The sequence below is a fragment of the Muscardinus avellanarius genome (assembly GCF_963383645.1).
Source record: "Muscardinus avellanarius genome assembly, chromosome: 3".
Taxonomy (NCBI): Eukaryota; Metazoa; Chordata; class Mammalia; order Rodentia; family Gliridae; genus Muscardinus; species Muscardinus avellanarius.
In genome coordinates, this window is record NC_137788.1 from 41,202,834 (window position 1) to 41,222,615 (window position 19,782).

The 19,782-nt window shown below is 34.9% G+C and overlaps 1 protein-coding gene across 1 annotated transcript in view; it reads right to left on the reverse strand.

The window, feature by feature from the left end:
• The window catches only part of LOC308260079 (butyrophilin-like protein 2), a gene marked incomplete at both ends in the record, with an annotated part of 80,720 nt that overhangs the window by 14,408 nt on the left and 46,530 nt on the right, over positions 1-19,782 (reverse strand). Inside the window, 3 exons of the mRNA XM_080691410.1 lie at positions 3,361-3,461; positions 3,654-3,734; positions 6,885-7,036. Of these exons, the coding sequence (XP_080547536.1) occupies positions 3,361-3,461; positions 3,654-3,734; positions 6,885-7,036 (334 nt within the window). The remainder of the gene's footprint in view (positions 1-3,360; positions 3,462-3,653; positions 3,735-6,884; positions 7,037-19,782) is intronic.

Consider the following 19,782-nt stretch of genomic DNA (forward strand, 5'->3'; position numbering starts at 1 on the left):
CATGATGTAGATTCACAAACATATCAAAGTAAATCACTAAGCCAAACATGAGAAAGAGAATGGGGGGAGGAAATGGGGAGGGAATTGGGGAAGGGCTAAATGAATGATGTGTGCATGTATGCCTCTACCATCTTTTACTCCATTAAGATGTAGGACTACAATGCACTTTATTATTTTCTGCTAGCTTTTATATCTGGTCAGATATATAATTTGATATGTCCCTAAGGTTGTGTAATATTTATTTAAATACATTTCAGGCTTATAGTAATCTCATAGGAAACAAAAAAGACAGATATAAAGTCAAAATGGAAAAGTACTAACATATTTCCTATTAAAGCAAATAATGCAAAAGCATAACTCAATGTAATAATTTGAAGTCACCATAATAAAATAAAATATTGTTGAACTATTTCAAAAAGAAATCATGTCTATAAACTTAATGTATTTTATTATTGATGCATATTAATTATACAGAATGGTGATTTTAATGTGTTATCCTATTGATACATGCATATAACATAATTTGATCAAGTTCATTCTTCTATAACTCCTTTTATCCTCACGTTCTATTTCCCCATGATTCTTGTCTTCTACCCATTTGCTCTACTTTTATTTTTATAATCTCCCTCTCTCTTTCTCTCTCTTCTTCTCCTTCTCCTTTCTTCTCCTTTTTCTCCCAATAGTTTTTATATATGAGGGGAAACATATGATATCTATCTTTCTGATTCTGACTTATTTTGCCTATAATGATTTTCTTTAGCTCCATCATCTTTCTGAAAATAAACTTTTTATGACTGAATAAAATTCCACCATGCATATATTCTACATTTTCTTTATCCATTCATCTGTTGATGGACACCTAAGATTATTCCATAATTTGGCTATTGTGAATTGTGCTGTGGTAAGCAGAAATAGGCATATATCTCTAAAGTATGCTGCCTTTAATTCAAGAAATGGTAGAACTGAATATTCTGGTAGTTCTATTTTTAGACTTTTAATGAACAATGTGTTGGTTTTCATTTTGGCTGTGCTAATTAATATACCTACCAAGAATGCTCATCAGCATTTATTTGCATTTATAGACTTTTTATTATTTTATTTTATTATTTTATTTTTTATTTTTCAGTTAGTAGACATTGTAGTTCTATATCACAGCATGAACACAATGTGATAAAAACATACATACAAATGGTTGCTTGCATATTTTCCTCTATATCTCACCCTTTACTCCTCTCCTTCCTCTCTGCATTATTTAATAAGATTGATAGTAATACCTTCACATGTTGCCATAGTATTATTTGAATTATTTCCTTTCCTAATCCTTTTTCATTCTCTTACTCCCTCCCCCAGACTTCTACCTCTACCTGTCTCTCTCTGCATTCTTTAAAGTCCCCTATGTTTCCTGTTTTCTCTCTAGCTTCTAATATGAAAGAAACAACAGTGGCCTTGACATTCTGGGACTGGCTTATCTCTCACTATAATATTCTTCAATTATATCCATTTATGAAAGTGGCATATTTTCCACTTCTTTATGGCTGAGTAGAAGTCCATTGTGTGTATATATTGCATTTTCTTTATCAATTTATATGTTAATGAACACCTGGAATGGTTCCATAATTTGTCTATTGTTAATTGTTCTGCTATAAACATGGATATGAATGTATCACTATAGTATTCTGACTTTCATTACTTAGTAAAATACTGAGAAGTGGTATAGCTGGACCATATGGTGGTTCTATTCTTAGTGTTTTAAGAAACCATCAAACTGACCTTCATAGTGGTTATACTAATTTATAATCCCACCAATAGTGTATAATTTCTCCAAATTTTTGCTAGCATTTATCATTGTTTGTATTTTCTATGACTACCTTCTAACTAGAGGTAGATAAAATTTCAATGTAGTTTTTATTTCCATTTGCCTGATGCTAAGGATGTTGAATAATTTTTATATATTTTGTTAGTCATTTGTATTTATTCTTTAGAGATGTGTCAACTAAGTTCACTTGATTATTTTCTGATTGGATAATTTATTAGTTTTAAGGTTTTTAAATATATTCCAGATAGTTGTCCTCTATCAAATAAATAGCTGGTGTGTAACTGTCATACCCACGTAACAAATTCACAAATGCTATTGGTAGAAGTGTACACTGGCAACAATTGCAGAATAACATTTTCAACATCATCATTGTAATCACCGTCATCATATAATATCACACACTTTGGCCTGAAATTTCACTCACAGAAATAATTCCAACATTTATACTCACAGACAGTTAAACTGTGAATGACCACCATTTTGATGATATTTTCTCTTCCTATCCAAGAACATGGGAGATCCTTTTATCTTCTAAGATCTTCAGTTTCTTTCTTTAATTATTTATAATGTTTATTATAGAGGTCTTTTATCTCCTTGGATAAATTTATTCTTATGTATTTTATTTTTTGAAGTTATTGTGAATGGAATTGTTTTCTGGATTTCTTTTTCAGTTTATTGATCCTTAGTGAATAAAAACGCCAATAATTTTTGTAAGTTGATTTTGTATTTAGCTGCTCTCCTGAATCTGTTTGTCATTTCTTGAAGTCTTCTGGTTGAGTTTTTTGTATTTTATAAGTAAAGGATCATGTCATTAGCACAAAAAGATGATTTTAATTCTTTTTTTACCTATTTTCATTCCTTTAATTTCCCTCTCCTATCTTCCTATTTTATTGCTTCTAGAGTTTCAAGTACTATCTATATTGAATAGGAATGTGATAGTGGACATTCTTATCTTGTTCCTGATCTTCTTTTATGTGTCTTGATAACCTATATTTATTTCCATTTTGGGCAAATGCACTTATAAACACAAATGTCATCCTCTCTCAGGATCCCACCATCCTGTACCATTTGTCTTTATTATTTCCTCTCTGTACTGATAACTCATATGGATCCCAAAATGAAGCCACATCTTGCACCACTTCCTCATTGTTAAAGTGATACATACACGATATTGCCTCAATGTGAGCATTGGGTTCTAAGTATTAAGTCTTCATTGCTCATTAGGAATGATTAATTCTTCCTAAGTATGAGCTGGATCTTACAGCACCCATTATCTAGTCAACATTAGAAACAATAGTCAAAAGCCTTATTCTTTTGTCTGTTCCTTGTTTTTCCTGGCATACTTTTATTATATGCTTTTTTGTGCTTTTATTGGTGCATTATAGTCTCACATCATAAAGTAAATCATACTGACAATGACATAATGCAAAGCTCTTGGTGCCCCCCTCTCCATTTCCCTCCTTCCAACATGGAGTACCCAGATTGACGTTGATATATATTCACATGTATACATATAGTCTATGGTAGTATTTCTATTAACGAACCTAAGTATTCCTCCACCCCTACCCTTATATCTTCTCCCTGGCTCCCCTGCAGTTTCTCCTCATGATCTGGAGTCTTTTTAGTATCCCAATTACTCTTTATCCTGCACATATTAAAGAAAACATATGACCTTGAACTCTCTGTGATTGGCTAATCTCACCTATCATAATGTTCTCCAGGTCCTTTCATTTTCTTGCAAATGATGTAATTTTATTTTTCTTTATTGCTGAGTAGAATCGCATTCCCTGGCATACTTTACATTGCTAATACTCAGAGAGGAAGTGAAAGATCCTACCTGAATTCGCTGTTACCACCTGAAGGAGGTGCAGGACAACAAAATGTCTGCAGAGAAGTAGTGCTGAAGTTCCCATGACACCTGTGACAAGAAATGCGGCCAGTTCACAAACAGTGGTAACAAGAGTGTGGAGCTTCTAACTTCAATATCTCCATATCATTCAGTAGTGATTAACTCTCCAAGGGAGTAGCAGGGTAATATGTAGGACTCCCAGATAGATGTCAATTTCAGACAAACAATAAATAATTTTTATTATAACCATTTATCTTGTAATATTTAGTCTCTTGAAATTTTTATTTGCTAAATCTCGTACCCTACTCTGATGAAAGCTCAGCATAATGATCAGGTCCATCCACAAGCTTCTTTACCATTAAAGGGTTGCTTCTTCTCAGGTTAGATATTGTATTTTTTTTTAATGAGTGATTTGCTTCTCCAGAAAATGTGATAAGTACCACAGGGACCAGATCCCAATCTCCAAAGCCTTGGTATAAGCACCTGTTTTATTTAGTTACATGTACTTACACAAAAAATTAAAAACATAGACTTAGCCTTATTATTATGGGACAAACCAAATGGCCATTTAAGAGAGGAGTCTGTTTTTCTTCCCTCTAGTTGTAGCAATCTCTCTGAATGTTCTGCTCAGGGAGAATTCATAATTTCCTACAAATTTGTGAATTCATATGGTCAGTAAAAAACAAAGGGTAGAATAAATTTGTTGTCCTCTGTCAAATGTAAAGGCATTTCATCAATTATCTAATAGTTTGACTCATTCAGAATACAAATATGATAGTTGTATATTTCTACCTCAAAACCAAACAAACAACCAGCTTCCTAGGTGCTAGCATTATAGACAATGGAGAGACAAATTGTGACAATTATGTGACTCTAATACTCTGTGTGCATGGCAGCTGTAGTAACCCTGGAGAACCATTCACTCTGCAGCACTATGACAGGAACAAGGCCCGGAGAGGTGGTGCTTGCATTGTAAAGAGTGAGGTGGCTTTCTCAAGAAGCATAGTTAAATGAGAACATGCATCATAGTCAATAGATAGAAAGCTGAATGAGCAAGGTCACTTGAGGCAAATCTAGTAAGACTGGATGGTGAGGGAGAAAGGAAATTGTAAAGGCTTCACATACTAGGTTAATATATATATTATACATATATTATACATATATAATATATATATGTATAATATATATTATATATGTATATTTGCAGTGCTGTGGATTGAACCCAAGGGAATTCTACCTGTGAGCTACATCTCCAGCCCTATTTTTATTCTTTATTTTTATTACTTTATTTATTTTTATTTTTTATTTTTTGTGGTACAGAGGATGGAACCCAGGGGAATTCTACCTCTGAGAGGTACAACCCCAGCCTATTTTTTATTCTTTTTTTTTTTTTTTTTGGTGGTACTGGGGTTCCTAGAAGACCTTCTACCTCCGTGCTACACTCCCAGACCTATTTTTACATTTTTATTTGGAAACAGGGTCGCCTAAGCCAGCGCGCAGGGCTGGCTTCAAACCTGTGTGATCCTCCTGTCTCTGCCTCCCAAGCGCGGGGATTACAAGTGTGCGCCACCATGCTTGGCTTATTCTTTATTTTGAAACAGGGTCTCACTGAGTTGCAAAGGGCCTCACTAAGTAGCTGAGGCTGTCTGTGAACCTGCAATCCTGCTACCTCAGCCTCCCCAAGTACTGAGATTATAAGCATGAGCCAACATGCCCAGCTTCAGGTTAATACATTTAAGCTTCATCCATCTATGTGAGGAAGCTAGAAGAGTCTAACAGTAGTATGAATAACACTACTTAAAATTTTGGCCTATTTAGCCAAATTTGCTTACTCAAGTTACTAAAACTCTGTCATTCCTATTTTAGCTGTATACAGGGGATAATAATTTTTTCTTCATTGTATCAATTACTGAAATTAATGAAGTTATAATATCTAAAGTGGTCATACTATTGCTTGATAAGTATTATACTATAAAGTATAAGTAATATAAAGCACTCATGGACTATAAGTATTATTTCCTTATTATTGTAGCATTGTTGAAATTTAGTGGTATTTAAGAGATGAAAAGTGGGGACTTTGAAACCAGACTCACATCCTAGCTTTACTACTTAATATCATGTAAACTTGGGTTATTTATATAACATCTGTGCTTTTGTTTACTCTTTGAAAATCAGTTAATAATAGTATATACTTCATAGGATCAAATGAGTTAATTCTATGTTTATATAAAAAGAGGAGCAAAATAAATACATAAGAAATATTATCTATTAAGAAGGATTTATAGTCATGACATTGCATATCCAGAATTATCTAAATCTGGATTTAGATACATGATTTAGTATGATTCTAAAGACTAAGCAAAGGCTGTATTAAGGCCTAGCACATGGCAATAAAAATGTTTAGTCCACATGAGTAATGCTGGGGAAAGAATAAAAAAGTATGATATAAAAATGACAGTATGATCCTCAGACCCACAACCCCCTCCAAAAAAAAAAAAAAAAACTGATAGTAAAGCTGCTCAGACTTAATGAGCCTCTGAATATAGGAAACAGTAGAGATGTATTTTCACATGACTACTGAGTTTCTGGAATATACAATTTGGTGGAAATTTTGTATCATCAGTTAAGATAAGAAACTTGGGGAGAAAAGTAATAGAGCTTTTGACAGGTCAAATTTCAGATTTTTATGCAGCTGCTTTGTTTATACTATTGGAATTTTAACACACATTATACTCTTGCAATCATTAAGGCACATGAATTTATCACTAGATTTTTAAATCTTTACAGGAATCATATATTCTCATTCAAAGTGTGTTGTAGAATTCTGTAGTGTGTCTAGTGTGTGTTGTATGTGTTGGGTATTTCCTGTATGCTTCTTCAGATCCAACTTCCATTTTTTTAGACCCTGCTCTGCTTCCAAAATATGGTTAAAAACTACAGAAATAAAGTCTCTTCTCAATGGTTTGTGATGATGTTTAGAAAGCAGAAATAAAATAATAATAATAATAATAATAATAATAATAATAAGATGATGATGATGATGATGATTAAGGAGAAGGAGAGGAAATGAGAAAGTAGAAGAGAGAATGATTTTGTAATATTTTCTCTCAGGTCCTGTCTTTCTAGGTTCCTATACTGAGTTGTATAACCCAACCATGAGGGGAAAAAAGTCCCAACTTTTACCTTTTTTATCCACAGGTTTTAGGTAGCGTGTCCTACCTTTCCACTCCTTCAGGCCTAGGGGTGGTCACCATCCCTTTTTTTTTTAGGTCCAGGGTCCTAGTCTCCTCAGAATTTTCCTGCATGTTGCTGAAATATTTGTAAATAAGCTCTTTGTACTCCTCAAATTTGAGAATATCATCTTTTTCTTGCTATAATGGCGAATACAGAAATTGGTACTAAAACTAGTTCCCACAAAGATATCCTCAAAACATGTTTCTAAAATTTTGTTTTTCATGCATTAGAGGAGACACCGATAACCTCCCTGCTGGAGATAATAGAAATGAACACTGTGTAACATGCCATGGTGCCAAATCTACCCAGATTACCAATATTGGTGGTGCAGGATCAAGTGCAGGTGGAGAAGGCGGCACAGGGAAGGAAAGTAAATAGCTTGGTTAGTAGGTGAAAAAGTACTTAAAAAATTGTGGACTTCTCTACTGTATATGATTATCCTACAAGATGGACACAAGGAAAGGGAAAAATCAGAAGCTATGAATGTACAGCTATGCACAGCTGACAACATGTTTGGAGAACTAGGGCTTCTCTATTGCAGCTATGAAGGAATTCCTCATCTCTCTACTCAAAGAGATGGAGATGAGGACTAAATCCAGGGTCTGTTTCTAAGGGCTGCAGAGTTGGAGAAATAATTAAAAGTTCCATTTGCAAAGACTCTTAAGCTAAATTAAAAGCACTGTAAGGCAGTTTGAGACCCCTAGACATAGAGCAAGGGCATTTGAGCACATGTTGACAGTGTCACGCATGGGAATAACAATATAGATTTCCTTGCAGTCAGGATTATTGAGCTATCATCCCTATATGTGTTCAGCTCCCTATTTTCAGGCTACCAGTGGCAGCTTCCATTATAGAGGAGATTTTAATTTATGTGCACAGAGTTAATATTTACTCTATACTTTTCACTATATCTTGGTTCTCAATTAGTACTATTTATTCATGCACAAACATTAATACACATGAGAAATGGATTTTCCATTCCCTTGGCATGACATGCAGCATAGTCTCTGGCCAAGAGATTCCTTTTACAACAAGAAAATCAACCGATATGCTCAGGACTCTGAAAGGATAGAAGTGAGTACCACCTCTGAAGAGAGAACAATGTTCCTAAATACCATTAATTCTCCTTACTTACTTGAGCTTGTAATACCAAGTGAGGGCTTTGTTGTCCTATATGAAGAGTCCCAGTTGAGTCACCGATGTTTCTGACAGTGTTTCAACAGTTCCCTGCAGTCAGATGGGACCAGGTTTAAAAAAAAAAAAAAAAAAAAACCTGACAACGTCCCCTCTCCTGCTGTTGAAATTTGGACATATGACTTGGCCAGCCTGATGTTTAAATCCCTTTCCAGGGGAAATTCCCAGTGGACTGGCTGCATCAACCTGTGGGAGGAACCCTTTGCTCAGCTCAGTGATTGCACCTGCATTGCTCAAGTACTAACACGACTTGCCTTACTCAGGGAGGAAGAAAAACAAGCTCTAATTTATCCAGTTCATCTAATTAGTACTAAATAAAGGGACTATGATAAATTAATTTTATTTATTTATTTAGTTAGTTTAAGTACTGGGGATAGAACCTAGGGGCATTGTACCTTGGAGCTACACTCTCAGCTCTCTTTTTTAGTCATATATATATATATATATATATATATATATATATATATATATATTATTTTTTATTTTTATTTATTTTTATTTTTTAGTTTCTTTTTACTTTATTTTATTGAAAGTAAATGCTATACATTTAATCTGTATTTGGTGCCCTCCCCCCCCATTTCCCTTCCTCCCTCCCGATACTTAATACCCAGGCTAACCTTGCTATATTCGTACTTTTACACCTATTTGGAAATAGCCACTCATCAATCAAGTTTAGCCTCTTTCCTCTCTTAGTTTTCCATTAAAACTTTGCTGAGATTTCCCTTCCATTATCTGGAGTCCTTCTGGTATCCCCAATGCTCACTCATTTGGGCATATTAGAGGAAACATATGTCCCTTCTCTTTCGGTGTTTGGCTGATCTCACTTAACATAATGCTTTCCAGCCCTTTCCATCTTCTTATGAATGATGTGATTTTGTTCTTCTTTATAGCTGAATAGAATTCCATTGTGTGTATTTCCCATAACTTTGCAAACCATTCATCTGTTGATGGGGGCCTAGGTTGTTTCCAAATTTTGGCTATTACAAATTGTGCTGCTATGAACATAGATATGCATATGTTGCTGTAGTTCTCTGTTTTCAACCCCTTTGGAAAAATACCCAGGAGATCTGTGTGGAGATTCCTTAGAAAACTGGAAATAGAACCACCATACGATCCAGCTTTTTTATATTTTGAAACAGGGTCTCAATGAGTTGCGAAGGGCCTTGCAAAGTAGCTGAGGCTGTGTGCAAACTGTGATCCTCAGGTCTCAGCCTCCCGAATATTGGGATTACAAGCATGTTCCACCACACTGGCTGGTAAATTAATTTTAAACACTATACCTGTACATGGAGAGAAAAAGAGTGGCGCTATGGAAGCATTAAAAAAGCACAAAATTTAGAATAGGCATTCAAGGAAGGCTTCAGAGAGCTGATAATGGCTAGGAAGAATCCTGGAACAAAGTGGACAGTCAGTCTCGTTGAGTAGAGGAGGAGAGTGAGTTTTCCAGCTGAGAAAGCAACTGGACTTTGAAGATATAAGAGAAGATCAATTCAGAACACTTCAGGTAGTAGCCTGTGATGAGTGGGAGAGAGGGGAGAGGGAATGAGAGATGAGCTGCAGAGATGAAAAAAAGGTAATATTGTGGAGTGTTAATTTAAAACATATATAATATACTTAAATGTATGTGCATACATCTGTACTTTAGTTTTGTATAATATATAAAAGAGCAAGTTATCTCCGGATGCCCCTGGCTATCAGATGGGCTCCACTAGAGTCAGAATCCCTAAATCTTACTATTTATTTTAGTTCCTGAATACAGTGTGCTTCTCTTCTCCAGGTATGTCTGGTAAAAATTAACTTGTTTATCCCAGGAGCTATTTCCCAGCACACTGAGTGTGTCTAGGCTATTTCTAACACCTTGAGTCAAGCATAATGGATGCCAAGACCAGCACAGAGAATGAGGGGAGAAATTATGAAGCACAATCTCCATTTTTACCCCTTTTACCATACTAAAATATCTTTAATACTGAATATTTTGAAATAGAATGTAAAAGTTTCTCTATTGTTCTAGAGTCATTAACACAGATTAATTCCTGGGTTTAATCCTAATTAAAAATTCTTTCCAAGCTGGGTGTGGTGGCGCACACTTGTAATCCTAGCATTTGGAAGGCTGAGACAGGAGAACTGAAGTTCATGGACAGACTCAGCTACTTAGTAAGGGCTTTTGCAACCCAGTGATACTCTGTTTCAAAATAAAGAATAAAAATTGGGCTGGGGGTATAGCTTGGAGGTAGAATTCCCCTGGGTTCTACCCCCAGTACCTCCAGTACCTCTAAATAAATAAATAAATAAATAAATAAATAAATAAATAACACTCCAGTATCTGTGAGGCTGGGACAGGAGGATGGCAGGATCAGAGCCAGCCCCAGTAAATAGTGAGATCTAAGTAACCTAGTGAGACCCTGTTTCAAAATTTAAAAAAAGGACTGGAGGTGTAGCTCAGAGGTAGAATGATCCTGGGCTCAATTCCCACTACCCCAAAAATAGAAAAAAAGAAAAAAGAAAATAAAGAAAAAGAGCTGCTAGCTGGGTGTGATGGCAACAGGAGGATCATGGTTCTCTGACAGCCTCACTGTGTGAAGCTCTTTGCAACCCACTGAGACCCTGTTTCAAAATAAAGAATAAAAAATATGGCTGGGGTGTATCTCAGAGGTAGAATGCCCCTGGGTTTCATCCCCAGTACCACAAAAAAGTTTTGCATTATTTTAATTTGTTTTTGGAGACATGGTTACACCTTAAATCCATTTCCTGCCTTACCTATTCACCATGCATTTTAATCTGTCTCCACATCAGATTTTACACTCAATTAAAAATCATCTGGGAAGCACTTCAAAACTACACTGGGGTGGGTAGGGGAACACCATTCATCTTTTAAAAGTTATTTTGGGTGATTGCATTGTGCAACTCAGATGTAAATCTATTCCTGTATAACCAATGGATGTTTCTAACTTGACCTTAAAAGTTTCCAGGGCATGTGACAGAAAGAATTACAAAAGAAAGAGTTATGGTGTTTTCTCAACTAGTGCATTAGAAATTAATTCCAAATCTCAATGGCCTAGATGTGGATATGATTATATTCTAGTTATGTGTGTGGCACTGTGATGTATAAAAATGCATGCCCCATTTTGCAATGAGAAGTGATTTCATGTGTCGTTATCCTCATCTACTAGATCAGATAATGAAAACACTTGCTCTCTGTTTACAGAATCAGAGATTGGGTCTTTTCTCAATAAAGCAGAAGTGATTAAATAACCATCAAGATTTTTTTTAATGCAGTACTGGAGTTGAACCCAGAGGAATTCTACTTTCAAGCTGCATCCCCAGCCCTATTTTTTGTTCTTAATTTTGAAACAGGGTCTCACTGAGTTGCAAAGAATTTCACTAAGTAGCTGAGGCTATCCAAGAACTGTGATCCTCCTGTGTCAGTCCCTCAAATGCTGGGATTACAAGTGTGCGCTACCATGCCCAGCTCCCATCAAAACTTTTATAGAAAGGTCACATAAGAAAATTATCATAAAATTTATAAAATGATGCTGGCTGTGGTGGCACAAGTTTGCAATCCCAGTACTTGGGAGGTTGAGACAAAATGATCTCAGGTTTTTAGCAAGCCTCAGCAACTTAGTGAGGTTCTCCACAGCTTAGTGAGACTCTGTTTCAAAATAAAAATAATAAAATAGGGATGAGGGTGTAACTCGAAGGTAGAATGACTCTGGATTTCATCCCTGGTAACACACACACACACACACACACACACACACACACACACACACACACGATCACTATGAATGAAATCTTATCTAAACTTCAAATATCCACTCATTCAAATATAATGTCACACATTCTGGCTTCTACTAGAAAATCTGAAGCATGACTCCAAATGTAAGAATAAGAAAAAGTAAGATAATCATACACCTTAGTGAGGTTCAAAGTGATATAGACATACTTACACACAAGTCTTAGTGTGTTTCGTTTCAAATCCCACCCAGCTACTCACCCTCCTTATACATATTAGTGATATTGGTAGTGATGAATTTATATAAGGATATAGTATTATTTTTATTGGTGCACTATATTCTCACATCATAATGTGGATTATGTTGACAATGACATATTTTCCCATAGTACTTGGTGTCCTCTTCCCCACTTTCCCATTTCCCTCCCTCCCTATACTAAGTATCCAGATTAACAATGTTATATTCCTGTCACATAGTTGCATGTAGCTTTTCCATTATTGAACTCAGCCTTTTCCCCCTTCTACTCCTTCTTCCTGGCTTCAATGAGGTTTCCTCTCCAATGTCAGGAGTCCCTCTGGTATCCCTAATACTCCCTAGCTTGAGCACAACAGAGAAAACATATGTCCCTTCTGTTTCTGTACTTGGCTAATCTCACTTAACATAATGTTCTCCAGCTCTTTCCATCTTCTTATGAATGACATAATTTTGTTCTTCTTTATTGTTGAGTAGAATTCCATTGTGTGTATTTCCCATAATTTTGTAATCCATTCATTTGTTGATGGAGACCTAGGTTGGTTCCGTATTTTGGCTATTGTAAATTATGCTGCTATGAACATGGGTATGCATATGGTACTGCTGTTCTGATTTTACCCTCTTTGGAAAGATACCCAGGAGTTGTATACCTGTATTGTATGGTGAATCCATTCCCAGTTTCCTAATGAATCTCCACACTGATCTCCATAGTGGGTAAACTATGGAGTGTAAAAGAGTTCCCATTTCCCCACATCCTTTCCAACATTTGTTATTTGACTTCGTTATGCTTGGCACTCTGATTGGGGTTAGATGGAATCTCAGTGTAGTTTTGATTTGCATCTCCCTGATTGCTAATGAAGTTGAACATTTTTTCATGTATCTATTGGGGATTTGCATCTCTTCTTTTGAGAAGTGCCCATTTCTTGATTATGTTATTTGTTTTGCTAGTGTAAAGTCTTTTAAGCTCTTTGTAAATTTGGAATATTAGCCTTCTATCAGAGGGGTAACTGGAAAACATCTCCATTCTGTAGGCTTTCTCTTTATATTCTTGATAACTTTCTTTGATGAGAAGAAACTATTTAGTTTGATGTTATCCCACTTATTAATTCATGTTTCAATTTCCTGAACTTTAAAAGTCTTGTTGAGGAAGTTACTACCTGTGCCTATATGCTGGAGTGTTGAGCCTATGACCTCCTCTAATAGCTTCACAGTCTCTGTTCTAATTTCTAGGTCTTAGATCCATCTCAAGTTGATTCCTGTGCACAGTGAGAGGTAAGGATTTAGATGCATTTTTCTACAAATGGATAGCCAGTTCTCCCAGCACCATTTGTTGAGTCTATCTTTTCTCCAGCATATGAATTTGGGCCCTTTGTCAAAGATCAATTGAAAGTGTATGGGTTTGTTTCTGTATCTCTGTTCTACTGGTCTGTGTGCTGTTTTGGGGCAGGTACCATGCTGTTTTAACTACTATTGCTCTGTTTGAAGTCAGGAATTGTGATGCCTCCTATATGCTTATTATTGCTAAGAATTGCTCTGGCTATTCTGGGTCTTTTGTTTCTCCATATAAATTTTATATCTAATTTTTCTAGGTCTATGAAGAATGTCATTGGCAATTTGATAGACATTGCATTGAATCTATAGATCACTTTTGGCAGAATGGCCATTTTGATGACATCTATTCTGCCTATCCATGACCAAGGGAAATCTATCTATTTTCCTTTTTTTCTTTAATGTTTTATAATTTTCATTGCAGAGGTGTTTTATGTCTTTGGTTAGGTTTATCCCTAGGCATTTTATTGCTTTTGAGGTTATTTTGAATTGATTGTTTTCTTTATTTCTTCGTGAATTCATTGTTGGTCTATAGAAAAGCTACTGATTTTTTTTAAGGTTCATTTTGTATCCCACTACTTTCCTGAATTGGTTAATCAGCTGACCTAGTCATTTGCTTGAGTTTTTTGGATCTTTTAGATATCAGATAATGTCTTCTGCAAACAAGAATAATTTTAATTTCTCTTTTTCTATTTCAATTCCTTTGATATTCTTCTCTTGTCTTACTGCTGTGGCAAGAGTCTTGAGGATTATATTGAAAAGGAGTGGTGATAGTGGTCATCCTTGTCTTGTTCCTGATTTTAGAGGAAATTATTGATATGATCATGTGATTTTTGTTCTCAGTTCTAATTATGTGGTGAATAACATGTATTGATTTGCATATGTTGAATCAACCTTGCTTTACTGGGATAAAACCAACTTGATCATGGTGTACAATTCTCTTGATATGTTTTGAATGTGTATAGCTAGCATTTTGCTTAGAATTTTTGCATCTATGTTGATCAAGGATATTGTGCTGTAATTTTATTTTCTTGAGGAATCTTTATTTGTTTTTGGTATTAATGTGATACTGGCCTCATAGAAGGAGTTTGGAAGAATTTAATTTCTTTCAATTTTCCAGAACAAGTTGTGAAGTATTGGGATGAGTTCTTCACTGAAGGTTTTGTAGAATTCAGATAGAAAACCATCTGGGCCTGGGCTTTTCCCTGATGGCAATATTTTTTATTGTTGTTTCTATTTCTTTGCTTGCTATTGGTTGGTTTAGGCTTGCTATGTCTTCTTGGTTCAATTTAGATAGGTTATATGTACTTAGAGATCTATTGATTTCTTCCATTCTATTGATTCTTTCTAATCTATTGGAGTATAAATTTTCAAAACAGTTTCTGATAATACTCTGAGTTTCCCCACTGTCTGTGGTGATGTCTCTGTTTTTTTTTTTTTTTGTTTTTTTTTGGTTTTTGGTTTTGGTGGTACTGGGGATGGAGCCCTTCTACCTCCTACCTCCAGGTTATACTCCTAGACCCATTTTTATATATTTTTTAAATTTGGAAACAGGGTCTCTTAAGCCAGCAAGTCTGGCTTTGAACCTGCATGATCCTCCTGTCTCTGCCTCCCAAGCATGGGGATTACAAGTGCCTCACTAAGTCAGCTACTTAGTGAGGCACTTCATAACTTAGTTAGACTCTTTCTCAAAATAAAGAATAAAAAATAGGTCAGGGATTGTAGCTCGGAGGTCAAATGCCCCTGTTTCCATCCCCAGACCTCAAAAAGAAATTAAAATAAATAAATAAATAATAAAAAGCATTGGGGTTGTAGCTCAGAGGTACAATGCCCTTGTGTTCAATCCCCAGTACTGTGAAGAAGAAGAAGAAGAAGAAGAAGAAGAAGAAGAAGAAGAAGAAGAAGAAGAAGAAGAGGAGGAGGAGGAGGAGGAGGAGGAGGAGGAGGAGGAGGAGGAGGAAGAACAGAGTCATTAAATAAACAACCTAGTGAAATATCTCAAAGACCTAGAAAATCAACAACAGTCTGCCTTTGGGAGTCTGATACCAGAAGATCACATTTTGCAGACTCCCAAAGGCTGGGATTACAAGATAGCACTGGATTCTCTGTTCTTCTTATGCGGGCACTCAATGTTATAAACTTTTTTCACTCCTAATTCAAGAGTGTATTATTCAATCTCCATGTATTTATATAGTTTCTTTTGGTCTTCCTGTTGTTGATTTCTACTTTCATTCTGTTGTGACCTGAAAAGATGCAGGGAATTATTACATCTTTTGAACTTGCTGGTTCTTGCTTCATGGCCCAGGATGTAATCTATTTTGGAGAAAGTTCCATGGGCAGCTGAGAAGAATGTGCACTCTGCTGTTCCTGGTTGAAATACTCTGTATATGTCTATCATGTCCATTTGGTTTATAATTTTCTTTAGTTCTGAAGAGTCTTTATTCATCTTGTCCTGAAGAGTTTGTTTTACAAATATGGGTGCACCCACTTTTGGGACATAACCATTTACTATCATTATCTTCTTGCTAGATTGTTCCCTTTATTGATAGGAAGTGTCCTGCTTTGTCTATTGTGATGTGTTTTAGCTTAAAGTCTGTTTTATTAGGTATTAGTGTTGTTATCCCTGTTTGGTTTTGGTCTCCATTAACATGATATATCTTTTTTCATCCTTTCCCTTTTAGCCTATGAATATCTTTGGCTGTAAGGTGAATTTATTGCAAACAGCCTATATTTGGATTATGTTTTTTAATCCACATTGCCAGTCTATGTGTTTCATTTGGTGAGTTAAGTCCTTTGACATTCAGTGTTATAATTGAGGTATGATTTTTGTTTTCTGTCATTTTGTGTTCTATTTTGTGTTTGATATAGTTTTATTTCTTCTTTGCTTAGTTGCCCCACTGATTAAATATACCAAATCACTGACAACCCCCTAAAAAAAAAGCTAATGACAGTGAAAGAAAAAAAAATAAATACTGAAAATTTACATATATGGGGCCAACTTGACATCTGCAGAGATACTTGCAGCTGGCTTTGAACCTGTGCGATCCTCCTGTCTCCACCTCCCAAGTGCGGGAAGTATAAGCGTGCCTCACCATGCCCAGTTTGTTTGTATTCTTGATAATCACCATTTTATGTGGACTTAGGTGAAATCTCAGGGTTGGTTTGGTTTAGATTTCCTTGATTGCTAAAGTTGTTGAATATTTTTTACATAATTATTTGACACATGTACTTTTGAGAAGTATTTATTCACATGAATTGCCCAGTTTTTTATTCACATACTTGTTTTTTTAATGTTAAATTTTTAAGGTTCTTTGTATATTCTAGCTACTAGTTTTCTATCAGATAAATAGCTGACAACAATCTGATCCAATTGTGTAGGCATTATCTTCATGCTCTTGATTATTTCCTTTGCTGCACAGAAGCTTTTAAATGTAATACCCTTCCATTTATTAACTCCCATTTTTATTTCTTAAGATTTGAGGCTCTGAGGAAGTCTTCACCAGTGCCTATATGCTGGAGAATTCATCCTTTCCCCTCTTCTAGTAATTCCTAATTCTCTAGTCTTAATTTCTATGTCTTTTCATTAATCTTTAGTTGACTTTTGTGCAGGATGCAAGGTTGGGGTATAAACTTATTCTTATGAATAGGATATGGACATACAGTTTTCTCAGAATTATTTGTTGAAAAGAATGTCTTTTCTCCAGCATATATTTTTAGCTCCTTTGTTTAAAATTAACTGCTATAGTTTTGGAGATTTTTCTGTTTTTGATTTCATTCCATAGGTTTGTGCATCTGTTTTGTTGTGTTAATACTTTGCTACTTTTTTTTATTAAATTTCTGTATTTTAATTTGAAACCAGGTATTGTGCTGCCACTGGTATGGTTCTTATTGATCAGAACTTCTCTGGCTATTTTGGGTCTTTCTTTCTTCCTTATAAATTTTAGAACTGTTTTTCTAGCTTTGTAAAGAATGCCATTGGTATTTGGATAGAGATTGCATTGACTGTGTGGATCACATTTGATAGTATGGCTATTTTGCAATATTTATTCTGCCTATTTAGTAACATGTGAGGTCTTTTCTTCTTCTGAGGTCTTCCTCAATTTCTCTAACCACTAATCCACTGATACTTACATGATTCCATAACTTGACCATTGTGAATAGTATTATTGTACAAATAGCCCTTAGACATGCTGATTTCAACTATTTGGGGTAAAAACCTAGAAGTGGGGTTTCTGGATCATATGGTAACATTTCTTATTTGAGTAAAAGTTAATCTGATATGCAGACAATACTACCATGATAAAGGTTTATCCCAGTGATCAGGAAAGTGAATTGAAGACTGGTGATGAGGAGAATATACACATACATATAATTGGCTCATACAGTAAAAATATTTGTATTTTACCTGAATTACCACCAAAAGGAATTTCCTGCAGGTGAGCCTATGAACAAAACAATACATTTGGTGTATATAAATTTTATTTTTCTCTGCTTGGCCTTCTGTTCTCTCAGAAAGCTTATGAATAAAAGATTAATGTGTAGCTGGGTATGCATAGAATTCACTAGCATGTTCATCCGATTAGTAGTATTAATCAACACTGAATCCCAATATGGCATGGTTGACTAAGGGTATCAGCAAGGTGGCAGGTTACTTACATCATAAAAACCTTTTCATGGAAAGCCAATGATTTGTTCTCATAAGATTTGAAATTATGATACATAATAATAGGTCTTCCATGTGTGCATGTATGTCTACACAAGTTTTTTATCCCTTTATGATGTATGAATACAGTGCACCGATAAATTTTTTTTTTTAATTTAAAAAAGACAAAAAAAAGCCAGGCGTGGTGGTGGACGCTTGTAATCCCTGCGCTTGGGAGGCGGAGACAGGAGGATCGCGCAGGTTCAAAGCAATCCGCGCTGGTGTAAGAGACCCTATTTCAGAAGTATAAAATAGGTTTGGGAATGTAGCCCGGAGGTAGAAGGGCTTCCAGGAACCCCAGGACCACCAAAAAAAAAAAAAAAAAGACAAAAAAATAATAGGTCTTCCACAATCATTATAGTTCTTTATTTAATACCATGTTCATAATGTCATTTACAAGTTTAGATTTGACTAAGAAAAATGTTTTAATTAAAGACAATCAAGTAACAATTTCAAGGTTAATATTCTTACTTTTTTATGAATTCACTGTATAAAGAGTTATTGAACAGTTATGAACTGCTAGACAATATCCTATGTGATTGGAATATAACAGTGAAAGTGGAAAAGATAAACAAGTTTTTATCACAGATAGTTTATAGTGATTTTAAAAGATACATAACAGTAAACAAACAAAATACATGAGTTGAAAATAAAAGCTTTAATATAAAACCAATAAATTGGTCTAGCTTTTCTGATTTTCATAACATATACACCTACTAAAGAGCTGAACTGTTAGTGTCATTTCCTAAAATCATGACTGCAACCTACTAACAAACAGTATCCTTCAATATTAAAATATTCAAATTTTTAGGGGTCATACTATCCAAGGATACATTTTCGAATAAAAACAAAATGATGTTTCTATTTGATTATTAATCAAAATGTCTTCATGGGATTAGCATTCTTAATTTTTCTTTCGCTCCTGTGTGGATATGGTGAGAAGTCTTCATCAATAAGAAAGTGGATTCTCATCAGACCTCAAACATGCTTACACATTGTTCTTGCACTTTCAGTCTTCTAGAACTGTGAAAAAAAACTAACTGTTTATAAGCTACCATGCATATGGTATTTGTTGTAACATCATAAAAAGATTAAGACAATAGCATACACACAAATGTTATAAAAATAATATGCATAACATAAAATTTAAAAATCATCATAGAAATGCATGGTATCAATTTGGGGGGGATAAATTTATAAGATTAAACTTATTATAAGTTTAAAATAATTTTTAGAGATTTATAAGAAAAAATTAGTACTTAATTTTCTTGCTGATGTAATTTGAATATGGTTATTTTGTTCCTCTAAAAGTTCAGGTGTAGAAAGTTTAATTCTCAGGGTGACAGTATTAGAAGATGATATGAACCTTTAAAGGGGGTCCTAGTAGAGAACCCTTGAAGTTTAAAATTAAGAAGTACTTAAAGCCTTCAATTAATTCTTTCAAATTTCTTATTTTTCCCTGGTATTTACCAGAGAATTTTTAAATCAGTGCCTAACATTGAATAATCCTGCATTCATTGAGTTATTTATAATCAATCACTGCTTTAAAAATTGATATTGTTTGAATGTGTCCCCCCTAAAGTCTATGCATTGAAAAACCCATGTTAAAAAATCATATGTTCATAGTATTTGGAGGTAGTGTCTTTGAGAAATAATTAGAATTAGATGAAGC